A 17,533-nucleotide genomic window follows, 5' to 3' on the forward strand; every position below is an offset into this window, starting at 1 on the left:
CGTACCTTTCTTCCTTGAAAGGGTACAATTTTTGTTGAGGAGGAGTTCAAAAATTCCGAAACAAATGCCAGAAGGGACGCCTTGCCAATGTCTTTCCATTGGGCTAACATGCGAGTATTTCGGGTCAATTTAAAATAAATTGCAGCTTGCTGTTATTAAATCTATGTATGACCAGCAATAGGAAAATAAGGGTTTTAACAGAATATAATGGTATTTATCAGTTCTTCTCTAGCAGCTTGTTATTTTTATTTGAGTATTAATAAATGATGAACGGATATAATGAGGGTTTGATCAGTGTTGTTGAATACAAATTGATTTCCAGCAAATACCATTAGTTGTTTTTTGTGCTTAAGATTGTCAAAATTCTATTTGCTGTCATTATTTGCAAAGAACATACTTGAAACGCAACAGGTTCAGCAAAACGTTAGTTGTCTCAGTTGAGGGCCTTTTGAGGTTCTTACAATGGTATCAGAGCTAAATCCTGCCATCCTAAGGGTTTAGCAATTTACATGCAGTCGTAGGAAACGGGTTCACACAGGTATTACACACGCAACAAAGCCTTTCGTGAAGGAGAACAGAGTCTTAACAGGCAGTCAGATACCATGGGTGAAAGGCATACAGCCAGCCCAACCAGAGGTCACAGAGCTGAGGATGAGGAGACGAGAATTTTTTAGGACTTTGGCTACGGGGCAGCAACAGGTTGCTCAGGCTTTACAAGCACTCACCACCATGATGGAGCGTATGAATCCTCCAAACCGAAACAATCAAGAACGAGAGGACAATAGGAGTGTAGCCAATATTCCTAGACCTCACAGGGTAGCTACACGTACAGTTGACAGGCCTTCAAGGCCTAATTTCTTGGCAGAAGAACCTGAGGATGTTGCCAGAGTTGAGGCAGAGCCTGTCTTTGTTGATAATGTTATGACGGTACATGATGAGTGGAGTCTTCTTCCACCTGATGTGAGGCAAAATCTGAATTTTGATCAGTTCATGAGGCAAAAACGGGAGGTAGAGAGAAACAGGCAAGAGAGGAGGCCTCATTTCCAACATAGAGATCTTGAGTTTCCCACAAGCAAGCTCACTCGACCTTATTATGATGGCAGCGGTGCAGTTACAGCTAGATCTTGGATCCATAAACTGGATACATACTTCACACTGAGACCCATGATTGAAAGGGATGCAATTAAGTTTGCAACCTTACACTTGGACGGTACTGCACATGAGTGGTGGCATAATGGACTCATCACTCTCCAACATGATGAGATTACCACCTACCAGGAGTTCGCTGATTTGTTAGTAGAGAGGTTTGATAAGAAAGACCCTGAGTCATACTTCTAGGAGTTAGCACAGCTGAAACAAATAGGGAACTTGGAGGTGTATGTTTCAGAGTTTTTGAAGTTGTAATGCATGGTGAATAACATGTCAAATCAGCGATTAGTAGTTTTGTTTATAGAGGGAATCATGGAGCCTTTGAGAGGCTGGGTAAAGACATTTGATCCCCCAACACTTCTACTCACCATTAAAAAGGTACGGAGTATGGATGTGATAGCCACTCAAAATAAATTTGGGACAAAAGGGTCAACATCTTTCAAAGATAATAGGAATTTCAGCAAAGGGAAAGAAAAATCAAACTTTAGAAATGATTACAAGCCAAAGCCAGCAGCCCCTCCCTTAGATCGGGAGACACTTAACGATCTAAGGCAAAAGAAACTTTGTTTTTATTGCAAAGGTCCATATGATGCCAACCACGACTGTCCTTTGAGGCCTAAGGGCAAGGCAAACAGAGTAATGTGGGCATATTATGAAGATTTTGAATCTGATCATGAAGGCCAGCCTGCTGGTTATGAAAATTTAGAGGCTGAAGATGACACACAGGGTCCTCCGAGACTTGAAAAAATGGATGCAGAAGGTGATGAGCACCTTAAGGAGGCACTTCTCACGAGTATTCAGCAAGAAGGGTCATTTAGAATGAGAGGAGTACTTGCTGGTCAGAAAGTTATTACACTGCTGGATACTGGAGCCACACATAACTTTATTGATGCCAGGTTGGTGGAGAAGAGAGGAATCCAAACAGAAGAGTTTGAAGGCATTCATGTGAGGGTGGCAGATGGTTACACTTTAAAGTGTAATAGGATGATTACACAACTCCCATTACGTGTAAACAATTATGAATTCAAGACTGATTTCTATGTGGTTCAGATGGGAGACACAGATTTGGTCCTTGGTATGAAGTGGTTGCATGAACTAGGCAAGTTTACACTTGACTTGCAGGAGATGGAGATGTCTTTCACCATTGACGAGAAAACAAATGTGCTGAAAGCGATTAAGGACAGCAATTTCAGAATGATTACACTCAGGCAGATGGAGAGGCTTGTACGCCATGATCAGACTAAGTGGGCAGCAGAGTGTATGATCGTGCCCATACAGCAGGATGCTCAAAAAGTTGAATATCATCCTGACATTCAGATACTGAGAACCAAACATAGCAAGGTTTTCAGTGACATACCATTAGGGAGGCCACCAGATAGGGGTTTTGAGCACATCATTGAGCTAGAGGAGGGAGCGAAGCCAATGATGATTACTCCATATAGACATCCAAAGCGCCTGAAAGATGAAATAGAGAAAACCATACAGGAGCTTCTGGCCATGGGACATATTTGGTCTAGTAAGTCCCCCTTTGCTTCTTCAATTGTTTTGGTGAAGAAGAAGGATGGCACTTTGTGGATGTGTATTGATTACAGGGTCCTTAATAAGCGGACGATCAAAAACAGATATCCCATTCCGCATATTGATGAGCTCATAGATGAATTACATGGGGCCTGTTATTTTTCAAAGATTGATTTGAGATCAGGCTATCACCAGATCAGTGTTCGTGAGCAAGATATTGAGAAGACTGCTTTTCGTTGTCATTATGGACATTTTGAGTTTGTGGTTATGCCATTTGGGCTAACCAATGCTCTTGCTACTTTCCAGTCCACAATGAACAAAGTCTTCAAACATCAGTTGAGGAAATCAATATTGGTGTTCTTTGATGATATACTGGTTTACAGTCATACTTGGCAGGAGCTTTTCAGACTTTGTGGGACCGAGCTTACATCGAGTACCAATTACCACCCTTAGACTGATGGCCAGACTGAGATAGTTAACAAATGGGTGGAGGGATACCTCAGGAACCATATTTCAGGGCAGCAAAAGGTGTGGGTGAAGTGGATTTACCTTTGTGAGTACTATTACAATACCACTCACCACATGTCCATTCAGATGACTCCATTTACAGCACTATACGGGTATGAACCTCCTAGTCTCATTGACTTATTGCTGAGTGACAGTAGGGTGCCTAGTGCAGGAGACATGTTACAGGAGAGTCAGGACATTGTGAAGACTCTTAAGGAAAATATAGCCAGGGCACAAAATCAGCAAAAACAATATGCTAATCAGAAGAGGACAGAAAGGTCATTTGAAGTAGGAGACATGGTGTATTTAATGTTGCATCCTTATCGACAATCTACTCTCAAGAGGAGTGGAGCAGAAAAGCTCAAGCCTCGATATTATGGCCCTTTCAGAGTAACCCGGCGTATAGGTGAGGTGGCTTATGAGTTGGATTTACCGGCAGATAGCAAAGTACACAATGTGTTTCATGTGTCACGTCTCAAAAAGGCATTGGGACACCGTATTGTTCCTTCCACGGTCTTACCACCCCTAGATGATGAGGGGAAGTTGATACTCGTACCTAAGGCTATCATTGAGTTCAGGGAGAGGAATTTCAGGAGACGAACTATCACAGAATACCTGGTGAAATGGAAGGATTTGCCGGTAGAGGATGCTACTTGGGAAAGCGAGGAAATGTTACAACATCCGAAGTTGAGATTGCTTGAGGACAAGCAATTTCAAGAGGGGCGGACTGTGATGTCCCCTTCTAGTTGACATCTGTCAGCTGAGTAGATTAGCCTATCACTGACCCTCGTAGGCTGATGAGGTTGGGTAGAGGGTCCTCCAAAGTTTGATTCACCATCTTCAGAGCGAGCACTCCAGGTTTGGTTTACATTTGAGGTCTCCAGGACTCCGTTTGAGATACTTTCTATTTTTAGCAGCCCTGCTATTTATAGCAAGTAGGTTGGGCAAGGACAGATTATGGTTTAGCAGTCTCCAATTCAGACGGCAAGCATTTCTGATGAATACTTAGAGAGATATTAATATTTAATTATTTTAATTAAATATTAAATGGCGAACTTTAATGTTTTAATGTTTTAAAAGTCACTTTAAGTTATAACTTAAGTGAGGGTCTATTTCTCATCAGATGGGGCCAGTTTTATATTAAATGGAAAAAGATTTATTTTTTGACACTTAAATAGTCAAAAATAAATAATAAAAGTTAAAATATTATTAAAGGCCAAATCGCACCTTTCTTGGGAATCGCGCCAACCCTAAATGGAGATGATTAAAGAAGATTTTAGGTCTTCTTTCATTATGCTGAGTTTTGGATAATTTGCTTGGGAGCTCTGAGAGGAGTTTTGGCCTAGGGTTTCAGCAAAAGATTCTTCTGCAATGATCAGAGGTATCGGTACAGGAAAACGTGGGATTCTTGTGCAACAGCATCAGAGGTTGTGAAATATCAGTTGATCTTGCTCTTTCAGTTGGTTTTATCTAGAAACCAAGATTGGACAGATTGGAAAGGGGTTTATTAATTTTTATGCAAAAGATTGATTGCAGCTGCAGAGTCAGAACAGAGGCAGGAATAAGTGTGTGACAAATGGGGGTTTTGTGCATGTACAACTTACTGGTCTGCCGTACCTTTCTTCCTTGAAAGGGTACAATTTTTGCTGAGGAGGAGTTCGAAAATTCCGAAACAAATGCCAGAAGGGACGCCTTGCCAATGTCTTTCCATCGGGCTAACATGCGAGTATTTCGGGTCAGTTTAAAATAGATTGCAGCTTGCTGTTATTAAATCTGTGTATGACCAGCAATAGGAAAATAAGGGTTTTAACAGAATATAATGGTCTTTATCAGTTCTTCTCTAGCTTCTTGTTATTTTTATTTGAGTATTAATAAATGATGAATGGATATAATGAGGGTTTGATCAATGTTGTTGAATACAAATTGATTTCCAGCAAATACCATTAGTTGCTTTTTGTGCTTAAGATTGTCAAAATTCTATTTGCTGTCATTATTTGCAAAGAACATACTTGAAACGCAACAGGTTCAGCAAAATGTTAGTTGTCTCAATTGAGGGCCTTTTGAGGTTCTTACGGTAGGCTATACATACATGCTTAAGTATGAGGAAAATTAAAGTCTTTAATTATATATGTGTGTGTGTGTGTGTGTGTGTGTGTGTGTGTGCATGTGCTTACTATTTGATTAGAACTACACACAAACACACACACATATACAAAACTATATTTTCATAGCATTCACATGTAATCATGTATGTATTAATTATGTCATAACAATCATTAAGATTAAAACCAAAGGGTCATAATCATTTGTTCAATTGTTTTAGATTATATTTTATTTTAAAAGAATAACATAATCCAAGACAAGGATAAGCAACCTTAACCACTAGACTAGCCTTAGGGTTTACCTAGATAGACACTGAACTGAAGGTACCAAACCCTACTCATCTCAACAAGTTTAAAACTTACAGGTTAGGGTTCCAGACGACATTAGGTCCTTCTTCTATTACCTCTCATTCCTGGTGATACTTTCTCTCCCTTCTCAGAGGATGACAACTTTCCTACATCTACTAGGTCAAAATCGTGTAGTTAGTCTGCAATCTTATCATAACACTAGAATTTGCATACATTGATAAAATAACTCATGTCATAATGGTTAAAACCAAATCATTAACATGTGCATTGTGAATCACCATTCAACAATATAAAACAACAAGTATCAGTGTATATAACATCATCAAAATATTTAACACCATATTGGTTTAGTACCAAGGTCCAAGATTTCTAATCAAGCTGCATATTGATTATCCCCGGAAGGAAATGAAGGATGGTTAAGACAGATTTGTGAATTGTTAGAAAAAGGATTCATAAGGGAGAGCATAGGCCAATGTGCCACACCTACTTAACTTTCACCTAAAAGGGGGGCAAATGGAGAATGTGTGTGGACTCTAGAGCCATCAACAAGATCATGGTGAAGTATTGGTACCCCCTTCCTAGAATGGATGACATGTTAGATTGTTTTTGGTAGGTGCTCAGATTTTTTCCAAGGTTGATTTGAGAAGTGGCTACCATCAAATTCAAATCCAAGTAGGGAATGAATGGAAGACGGCATTCAAGATCAAGGACGGGTTATATGAATAGTTGGTGATGCCTTTTGGAATGTCTAATGTGGCTACCACTTTTATGTGCACCATGAACAAGGTATTTAAATCCTCAATTGGAAAGTTTGTTATAATCTCTTTTGATGATATTCTGATTTTCAGCAAGAGTATGGAAGAACATTTGAAACACCTATACTTACCAAACTTTGAGAAAAATTTTACCATTGAGTGTCATGCTTCTGCAGTATCCATTGGCAGTGTGTTGAGTCAAGAAGGCAAGCCAATTGCCTACTTTAGTGAGAAACTAAATGATGCCAAGAAGAGGTATGGTACTTATGATAAAAAATTATATGCTATTGTTCAAACTTTGAGACAATGGAGGCACTACGTGTTGCACAGAGAGTTCATCTTGTTCACAAACAATCAAGCACTAAAATAAATTAATTCTCAAGTCAAATTGTCACATAAACATGCCAAATGGGCCTCCTTGCAGAATTATAAATTTGTTGTTCAGCATTTGAGTGGTAAAGCTAATGTAGTGGCTGATGCTTTAAATAGAAGATGCCACCTACTCGTCTCAATGACCAATGAGATTGTTGGGTTTGAAGAAATGAAAGGGGAACATGCAACTGACCCTTATTTCAATGAAGCAATCGCTGCCCTCAATAGTCCTGCTGCTGCAAGGACTAAATTGTTTGAAGATTACTTGTTGGTAAGTGGATTTTCATTTAAAGGATTGTATCCCCATAGGATCTAAGACGGAAAAACTGATTTGAGAAATGCATTTGAATGGCTTGTGGGGACACTTTGGAAGAGACCAAGCTTACAACTTGGTAAGTGAGAAATTTTTGTGGCCTCAATTAAGAAAGGACGTGAATAAGTTTGTTTCTACATGTAGGGTTTGTCAAGTTTCTAAAGGAGGGCAGCAAAACACAAGTTTATACAAAGCTTTACTTGTTCATGAGGGACCGTGAGTTGACATCTCCATGGATTCGTGTTGGGATTACCTTGTACTCAACAAGGAAATGATTCTATTTTTGTTGTGGATCGGTTCTCAAGGATCAGTTCTCAAAGATGGCCCACTTTATTCCATGCAAAAAGACTCCAAATGCGAGTAAGGTTGCTGATTTGTTCTTTAAAGAAATCGTCCACTTACATGGATTGCCCAAAACCATTACTAGTGATTGGGATACAAGGTTTACGAGTAACTTTCAGAGGACTTTGTGGCGAAAGCTCGATAAAAAACTGCAGCATAATTCAGTCTATCACCCTCAAACAGATGGGCAGACTGAGGTGGTAAAAAGTGTTGATTATAATTAGGGATGGCGGATTCCAATTGCCATGGGCAACATTGGAATCCGCCCAAGGGGGCCAGCCCCTTTCCCAACGTGTAGGGCTGGGCCCTATACCTCACGGCATCAAATGAAGATCCCACGCTACACTCAAGCCAACATGCCACCATGTATTGGGCCAACCCTATCCTAATGCTTTCGGTTAAATAAATAAATTAAAGTCATTAAATCATAATGCAAGCTGACATGATTAAGATTATTATTCCCCATATAAATAAACTCCAACTTCACTCTATCATTCACTCATTCAGTTTTACCATCCATGCGAAATATATGTGCCTACCAATGCGAATTCAAGAGGAAGATTACATCTGCAATTAAAGGGATTTATCCCTGTCATATCAGCGAACTACACATGCCAATTGTGGTGCAAAATTCATTAATGAAGAGAACGAACTAAGGGATAAAGTTGCTGTCCATCAAAGAGCAGACTTCATACATTACCAACCTAGGGTTTGGACATGATTGTTGTTGGAAGGGTTAAAGGTGCAGATGTGACTACTTGATGCTTGTGAAAGTGCAGTTTTGTGGAAGACATTATCAGTCCTAAGTACAAACACCTTCAAGTACTTGAGATAAGTGTTGTAACCCTCATATGAACATAATTCATAATCAGATCTGAGGATCTTTTCTGGCTGGGTTTTTCCTCCTAGGAGGTTTTCCCACGGTAACCGTGTCTTGTTCTTATTTTGTTCATTTCTTTGTTATGCCTAAATCTGGAAAACTATAAATCTTTCATCTAATCAATTTAGTTAGAAACTAAATTCTGGTTTTCTGAGTTTATATTAATCTGAAAGTGTTAAAACTAACATGGTATCAGAGATATAGGCTAGATCAACTTTCAGATTTCAGATTTTAGGACTCCTTTATTTCCAGATTTTGTCTCATTCACAGGTCAGGTCAATGGGGCTGAAAGTTAAAGATAGGCTTGATGGGAATCTCAATTTTGCTGCCAGATTTAATCATGTAAATTCAGTCTCTTGTTCCTTCCTTCTTTGGTGGCAGGTTAGTAAATATAAGGATCTCTCAATAAGACGACTTTGGTGTCAATGAAAACATTAAATGTTAAATGAATGAATCTTTTATTTAGTCCTTATATTATAAGAGGATGCTTGGTTAATTAAGGTTGTTGTTAAGGGCTTATTATTTCGTTTGGGCTTTAAGATCTGATTTAAATAAGAGTTGCAGATCTGATTGTGAAAGGTTGTGTCCCTTTCATAGGGCAGAAATAATGAAGAGTTGCACTCTTTCAAAAGGTGCTAATGGTGAAAGGGTGTGTCTCTTGCCAAAGAGCATACATGATGAGGAGGTGTGACCTCTCCCTCATATCGAGAGACATAAAGGAAAGGAATCAAAGCATCCAGTGATATCACCTCAAATCGGATCGAATCAGAACTGTTATTAAGTTACAGGCAGTAACATCTTTGTTCTAGGTGGTATGCATGGGGATGTGCTTAATATGTATGCTTAATATATGATACCTGATAATGTTCTTCTGCAGTGCATTATGTATGACTGTTATACTTAATTTCATATGTATTCTTAATACATGACAAGTTATAGTATACTTATAGCCTAATGCTTGTTACTATTGTCAGTATTTAAGAAAGTTGGGAATGGAGTTGTTTCCAAAGAGGGGCAGTCTAAAACCAATCAATAGGATGATTCCCAAGATAGGATAAGGATCAGCGTCCCGTAAACTTTGAGGGAACCTATTGTATTTTGGTCTCTGAGCGCTTTGGTAACATAGACATCCCCTTCTTCCTTAAAACTGAAGTAGTAACGTAGGTTGACACTTGCATTAAGAATTGTGGATGATAAACTAATTGAACTATGGAATATCACAAATTTGACTCATGTTAAGATAGATTTTGTCTTCTAATCAATTTAGTTGAAGTCATAAGTATTTTGAAATAGATTAATTATGGTTAAAACATCCCTAAACCTAGTAAGGGAAATTTTGTGTACGTGCCTGATCAATTAAATACTAAAATTAAATATGGAATGTATGCCCACATTAAATATCTAGTGCTTAATTGTTCCAATGAGTGAGATCAAAACAAAGAAGAAAAGTTGAACTTCATATAATTGTAAAGACATTGCAAACTTGAATATTTCCTCTCTGTTTTGAACTTCATTTAATTTGTGTATGTCTTTATCTATGTGCATAAGGGAAAATAAGCCAGTTACTTAAGTATCGTTGCTAATTGAGTAAATGAAGTATTCATTAAATAAATATCATAAATAAGTGAGCTAGGAATTTATTGTTCACAATGCTTGATCCGAAGATTAATTCCTTTGATGTATTTGCTGTTGGATATCTAGAGGTTTGATCTGAAATCCTTTATCATAATTATTTTGATTATATATATTGCAGCTTACTAATTGCTATTGATTCATGGAAGTATAGGCTCTCACTATCATTGCTTGGTTATTATCTTCATTGGTAATTATACTTCATTGGTAAGTATACTTCACTCTCCTTGTAAACATTCTAGTAGTACTTCCTCACCTATGATCTGATTGAGTTTTTGAAAACTGATTTTTCAGTTGAGTATTTGCTATCATGAAGTGTGAAGTATTATGAAAATTAATAATATACACTACATCCTCAATTGCTGAATTAGAATTATTCTAGTTGATAACTATCGTACTTTTGTGAGCTAATTGTAGACTCTATTAGGTCATACTAATGGTTGTATGCATGTACTCTCAAATCTGTGGAAACCCTGGTGAGACAGAAAATGTTCATGACTTGACCCTTGTGAGTTTTTTTATGAAAATTAGATTTTTGTTATAACCTGTATGGTGATGTACAAGTTTTCAAGGTTGTGTGTTACTGGCTAGCTCCTTTAATTTGTGTCACATAAGTATTGTCTCAGCATTCTATGTATCATTGGTTATATTGTTAAAGGGATGCATCTAACTTATCATGAATGTTGTGATCCTCACCCAAGGTCATTTTTATATAACCTCATATAGTAGGTGATGTATGTTGACGGCCAAGGCCATACTGACATCAGAAATCCATAAGCTTGGATTGATGTGGCTTCAAAGGAAGCTTTGAAATAAGGCATAAGGATCTTCACACTCATTTAGAAGAAGGTTGAGGATATGTCCTGTTCATAATTGAGCCACGGGTCCAATTCATAAAAGATGAAGTTGGCATTTCTCATTCTTGTTTATGAATAATTATGATCTATGATGCCTGGCTATCAGTATGATATTGAGGATTAAGAGGGAGCCCTATGATCTTCAATAAAACTCTTGGTATGAAAGAGTACTTGATAAGCCTAGGGTTTTGTAAAGATTTTAACCTGTTCCTTAAAGTATTTGAAATGCTAATTTTAACTCCTTATGTGGATGACCTAACTCTGACTGATAAAGATAGTCTCATTTAATATAAGAAAGAATTAGCTCAGAATTGAGATGGAAGATCTAAACCTAAAATGCATTACTTTTAGGTTAGAAGTGTGGCAAGGATCTAATGAAATTATTATAAGTCAAGTTTTCTATTGTTATGTTAAAATTATGGATTGTAAACTTATATGGAAACTAACTTGAAGAAGTTGAGTATGTCTGCAACCAACTATGATCTTGCAAATTCATTTGAATAGTGGTAGGTTGATTGGTGAGTGCTTCAGCTAATCAAAGCTAAGCATATTGTTGCAGCCAAGCATACTTTGATATTTGCAAGACACAATTGATCATAGGCTAAAGCTGCTTAGGTTCAAATTGGTCAAGAAGTGTTACGGACAAGGAAAACACTTCAAGCATTCACCCGCTGCGATCTCTTGGACCTACAGAGACCGTCCTCAGTCTCAATTGTATTGAGTATTGCTGAAGCTAAACACATTGTTGCAAGTGTTGCATCAAGAGAAGCAGTGTGGTTTCTCAAAATTCTTGTTATGCTGTTTTAAATTATTATCAGGGTTGTATAGAGATACCTGACAATTCAATGTTTTATGGCAGGACAATCATGTGTTGTAGATGTTCTCACCAAGTCTCTTGAAGCTTGAGATAGACTTGGAGTTGTGGAGAACACCGCCTTGGTTGAGAGGGAGTCTCAACCTCTATGATACATTGTGTTGTATCAACCACCCTCTGTAGGCAATGTAAGGTGGTAGTGTAATCTTCTCAGGGAGAAGTGTAATTGTTAACCATCCTCTGCGAGCAATGTAAGATGGTATTGTAATCTTCTCAAGGAGAAGTGTAATTGTTAACCATCCTCTGCGGGCAATGTAAGATGGTATTGTAATCTTCTCAGGGAGAAGTATAATTGTTAACCATCCTCTGCAGGCAATGTAAGATGGTAGAAAAGATCCTCTCCACTCTCTGCGAACAATGTAAGGTGGATCCAGTCTATGCTTGTGTGCGAGCTGGAAGACTATGTTATGTAGTTCCATTCTATGATTGTGTGCAAGATGGAAGACTACAATATTCTGATTATGTCTATTCCATTTCTTCCTTGTGTGCAAGATCGAGGATTATGTTTATTAGACTCCATTCTATGCTCGTGTGCAAGATGGAGGACTATGTTTTCATTTTATGCTTATGGAGAGCAATGATTATGTATCTTCACTCTATGCTTGGGTGCAAGATGGAAGATTATGGTGTTACATTCTTCACTGGGAGAAAACTGAGGTAAAGACAATGAATGATGGATATGCGTGATCAATGGCATGGAAAGACTCCATGATGTGCATGAATGAGTTGTGTATGTATTCATGACTTGCAAGTGTGCATGTTAAATTTTGAAGTGATCCTCCACAAGCAATACAAGATGGATACTATGAGATACTTGTTGTGATACTCTCTCAGGAGTATTTGAAGTTGACAGCTAAGTTCGGATTACAATTTAAACATTGTATATATTACTTAGGGCTGGGCCCTAATCTTGTAACCTGGTTGTAAGATTATCTTTCTCCCTAATTAAGAGGGAGTGTTGATTATAATTAGGGATGGCGGATTCCAATTGCCATGGGCAACATTGGAATCCGCCCAAGGGGGCCAGCCCCTTTCCCAACGTGTAGGGCTGGGCCCTATACCTCACGGCATCAAATGAAGATCCCACGCTACACTCAAGCCAACATGCCACCATGTATTGGGCCAACCCTATTTAAATAAATAAATTAAAGTCATTAAATCATAATGCAAGCCGACATGATTAAGATTATTATTCCCCATATAAATAAACTCCAACTTCACTCTATCATTCACTCATTCAGTTTTTCCATCCATGCGAAATATATGTGCCTACCAATGCGAATTCAAGAGGAAGATTATATCTGCAATTAAAGGGATTTATCCCCGTCATATCAGCGAACTACACATGCTAGTTGTGGTGCGAAATTCATTAATGAAGAGAGCGAACTAAGGTATAAGGTTGCTGTCCATCAAAGAGCAGACTTCATACATTACCAACCTAGGGTTTGGACCTGATTGCTGTTGGAAGGGTTAAAGGTGCAAATGTGACTACTTGATGCTTGTGAAAGTGCAGTTTTGTGGAAGACATTATCAGTCTTAAGTACAAACACCTTCAAGTACTTGAGATAAGTGTTGTAACCCTCATATGAACATAATTCATAATCAGATCTGAGGATCTTTTCTGGCTGGGTTTTTCCTCCTAGGAGGTTTTCCCAAGGTAACCGTGTCTTGTTCTTATTTTGTTCATTTCTTTGTTATGCCTAAATCTGGAAAACTATAAATCTTTCATCTAATCAATTTAGTTAGAAACTAAATTCTGGTTTTCTGAGTTTATATTAATCTGAAAGTGTTAAAACTAACAAAAAGGACTTTGCGTAATTTGCTTCAAGTTGGTGAGAATCCAAGACAGTGGGATTGGATTTTGGCAAAGCTGAGTTTTCTTTTATCTCAAGCATCAATAGGTCCACTAGTAAGTCTCCTTTCCAGGTTGCTTTAGGGAACAATCCCAAGGGAGTTGTTGATCTTATTAATATTCCAAATGGCAAATGGGTTAGTCAAAATGCTATGGACTTTGCAAGGCATATACAAGAAATACAACAACAAGAAGTGAAGCACAATCTACAATTATCCAATGAACAATATAAAAGGAATGCTGATTTGCATCGAAAGGAGAAAATATATGAGGGTGAGCAATTCATGCTGTATTTATGTAAAGAATGATTAACTCAGGGCACATATAACAAACTGAAACCCAAAAGAGTGGGACCATGCAAAATACTAAAGAAAATTTGTAAGAATACCTATTGTTAGATTTGCCTGAAGATTTGGATATTAGTCCTGTTTTCAATGTTGCAGATCTTTACCCCTACCATGCTAGCCCTGAACAAGTTCCTGATGAAAATATGCTAAGAGACTTGACCAGTACTTTGCCACAGAAAAAAAGAGAACACGTTGAAAAGTTAGTAAATACTAAGATTGCTGCCACAAGAGCCAAAATTATAAGATGTGTTTGGTCAAATGGGTGGGTTTACCTGATTCCAACAACACAAGAATCACCGAAGACCCCATGAAATTTACAAGATTAGACTCTTCTTAATGAAAAGATTCAGAACCTTTCAAAGGCAGGGAAGATAATGTAACCATTGGACTACCTGACTGCTTTGTTTTTTTCCTTGCTGTCTCATGCCTTTTTTTGGTTTGTACCTGTCCGTTTTGGACAGATTCTATTTTTTATTTTTCCTTTCCTTATTAAGGGGTGGGTGGCAGATTTTGTTTAGGTTTTGGTGTGGAAGTTTTTTTGGTTTTGGTTGAAGGTCTCTGATACGGAGTTTTGGGTTTGTAAACAATTTCTTGCTCAAATATGAATAAACAGCATGACTCAGTTTTCTGATATCCTCTTGTTTACAATTATGTGATATTCTGATTCTGTAAATCTGAGTTATATTCCATTTAGTTAAGATTTTAATTGACTTGTGATGCGCAAAGCACCTTTGACTGTTTTCCTTATCGGAAACAGTGTTTTTCCTGGTTTGTGACTATGAATTATTGAGCAGTTTGATCGAGAGACAAGGGCAGAGGAGACTTGAGGTACTCTCTGCATCAAATTTCAGCCAGGATAAGCAAACTGAATTCAGTCTACAAAATTTTGACACCTGATTTTCCTTTTTCATTCCTGAAGGAGGCAGGAGGAGCAGTAGTTGTTAACATAATGACTAAATCTTACTCTAGACTTCCATCTAAGAGATCTTACAGCAGTCTTTTAACTTACACTTGCTTTCAATCACTTGAACCAAAACCGATGAGGTTAATTAGAGAAAAAGCGAAAGGCTTATCTATCAGATATATTCAAAATGCCAGTGAGACTGCACACATTTGTTCGACTCTTCAAACAACAAGGTCTAAATTGCCGAGGGAAAAACCTTCACCCTCACCAGGTTCCCCGACTTAGCTTGCAGGCAACCTTAGCTGGAACAGTACTCCGAATACTCCTTATATACTTTAGAAATTTTTAGTTGATTAATGAATGCAAAATTGCTACATGAATTTAGCTCTGTTCTTGAATCAAACCTTCTGAATTGACAATTGGCTAACTGTAGCATAAATAACTTTCCCTCGAGGATGATAATGAATGCAAAATTGCTACACAAGTTTACCTCTGTTCTTGAATTAAACCTTCTGAATTGACGATTGGCTAACTGTACCATAAATACTTTTCCCTTGAGGATGATATTTTTTTGCTTTTTATAATCTAGATAGATCTCAAATTTTAGATCTACTTTAAGAGAGGTTTCACTAATTATTTCCCAAAGACTCCATAAGATTATCGATTATTGGGATTTAGTATAGTATTATAGAAACAATACATTGTAAAACCCAGATGACTTCAGTTCTAATAATCATACCTTGATAAATACTTATACTTTTCGAAGTAGACAATTGAAGCTGAGGAAATGCATGAATTGTGTGATTCTTTATGAAAGAAGAATAGGTTTATTTTCCAGGATTTACTCACCTCATCATAAAGATATGGAAATGGATAATCAAAACTCTTAGCTTCCTCAGCCATAAAATCTGGACCATCCTGCACAAAAATAGGGGAAATCAAAGCTTATACCAGGCAAGGCCTCTTTAGCTATTTCTCAAGTTCTTTGGGAAATATGATCATACCTGAGGGTGAGTAACAATTGAATTGGATGAGATAGCTACAGTTGCAAGCCCTTTCTGCATGACAAACAATTCAATAATTCGTTCACTAGATGGACGCCCATAGACACATAAAGAAATATAATTGCATAGCACACATTTATGACCGGCTCTGGTCCAGTGCCAAGTGGTAAGATGGGTCAACAAAAGCCATATTTCACACCCTAATATATGTGAGTCCTCAACTTTAAAGTAGTCCCTATATTAATGCGGACTGGTCTATGGGGAAGAGGAGTTGGATTTCAATGCTGCGGGCATTATTGTTCCATAAACGATAAACTTGAAGCTAATTTTTTAGGTTAATTTGATGTATTAAACAGTTTCATAGAATTTTTTTATTATAAAAGAAAAAAATTAATTAACCTTATATATTGTTCAAAGATTTGTACTATTTAGGATTTGTTATGATAACTCGGTTTGTTTTAAACCCAGCCCTACCAATCCACCAATAGCAGAAATATTGTAAAATATAATGTGGCTGGTTTATTAGTTATTGAGAAATATTGTGCTGTGAGGAAATTTGAAAGCGTAATGATAGGTATGCCAATTCCTTGTTAAACATCAGGCCAATTTGACTTGGTAAGGAAAAAAATTAAAAAACACAAGTACACCCAAATCTTCAAATGAAAAGGTAAGAAACAACATACTCGGTCATAATCATTGGCAAGTTTTACAATGTCTCGCTTCAAGTGAATAACAAAAGGACAGTGATTACATATGAACATCACCTGCATGTTGAATAACATCAACAATTAGCTATCAAAAAAAGACTCGGATTTGGTAAAAAGGTTAGAAACATACCAGTAGAGCAGGGTATGCTTCGAAATCTTCCAATGTCCAAACCTTTCCAGTCAAAGGCTCTGGAAGCTGCAAAAACCTGCTAACTAATAAAATTCTATACATGTGGAGGGACATGAATGAAGAAAGTTGTTATAACGAATGTTACCTCAAAATTTGGGGCTCTGGATTTGAGGGGCACTGCTTTGGATTGTATTCGGGCAGCTCGAATGACTAATCTTTTTGCTGGTCTCTGTTTCCAATTGTGATGGCCAAGTAATAGAAGATTACGAGTACGTGTCAAAGAAGGGGAAAAGTGCGCAAGCGAAGAAATCTTTGGTGTTAATATGGAAGTGCATAGCTCTGAAGCGGCTATGGCAGCCATAGCCATTGGAAACCAGGACGATGATAATGCAGAAAGTTCTTGGATTTGATTTCAAGTTTATCTCTCTTGGGAAATGTTTGCGACTTCCCTTTGAAATTCCCTATCTTTTCCAAAAGGTACGGTTAGAGGTGAAACCGGACTTTATTTATGTGGAATTTGTTGCCGTATGTTAAAAGACCAACATTGCTGTTAGGTCCCTCCCGATTCAATGGTCACGAGGTATGTTAAAAGACCAACATTGTTGTTATGTCCCTGCCCATTCAATGATCACAAGGTAGTTGTGAAGTGGATGTGAAATAATTTGGTTCCATTCCTTCTTCTTTATGTATAATGTACAATATTTTTTTAATTTTATTTTTGTAAGTAGAGAACTAGGAGTTGCATCTTAGTGTGCAATGGGTACGTCGAAGAGGTATAGAATTAAGAAAAAAATTGGGTTAGTTTTTGCATATATTTGTGTATTAAGGAGGTCAATGGATAGTAAATTAAGCAAAATAATAATTTTTGAACAACAAAGGTTTCAATGGAGAAGCAATAGTTTCCAATCAACCATGCATCCACTTACATAGATTCAAACATGACTAAAACAAAACCTTTAAATCGAGAAGATAATTAGGT

At 37.6% G+C, this 17,533-nt stretch overlaps 1 protein-coding gene across 4 annotated transcripts in view; it reads right to left on the reverse strand.

Annotated features, from left to right (window-relative positions):
- Nucleotides 1–17,072, reverse strand: part of LOC131043947 (uncharacterized) — a 68,178-nt gene extending 51,106 nt beyond the window's left edge. The window contains exons 1-5 of one of the 4 annotated variants that reach the window (XM_057977186.2): nucleotides 16,700–17,072; nucleotides 16,555–16,620; nucleotides 16,401–16,481; nucleotides 15,718–15,771; nucleotides 15,563–15,631 (exon numbers count right to left, since the gene is read on the reverse strand). In XM_057977186.2, coding sequence (XP_057833169.2) covers nucleotides 15,563–15,631; nucleotides 15,718–15,771; nucleotides 16,401–16,481; nucleotides 16,555–16,620; nucleotides 16,700–16,921 — 492 coding nt within the window. In that variant the 5' untranslated portion in view covers nucleotides 16,922–17,072. Of the gene's footprint in view, nucleotides 1–15,562; nucleotides 15,632–15,717; nucleotides 15,772–16,400; nucleotides 16,482–16,554; nucleotides 16,631–16,699 lie in introns of all 4 variants that reach the window. The other 3 variants (XM_057977184.2, XM_057977188.2, XM_057977187.2) reach the window with 3 other exon arrangements.
- Between the last annotated feature and the right edge of the window lie 461 nt (nucleotides 17,073–17,533).

Source organism: Cryptomeria japonica, chromosome 5 (genome assembly GCF_030272615.1).
Source record: "Cryptomeria japonica chromosome 5, Sugi_1.0, whole genome shotgun sequence".
In the NCBI taxonomy this organism is placed as follows: Eukaryota; Viridiplantae; Streptophyta; class Pinopsida; order Cupressales; family Cupressaceae; genus Cryptomeria; species Cryptomeria japonica.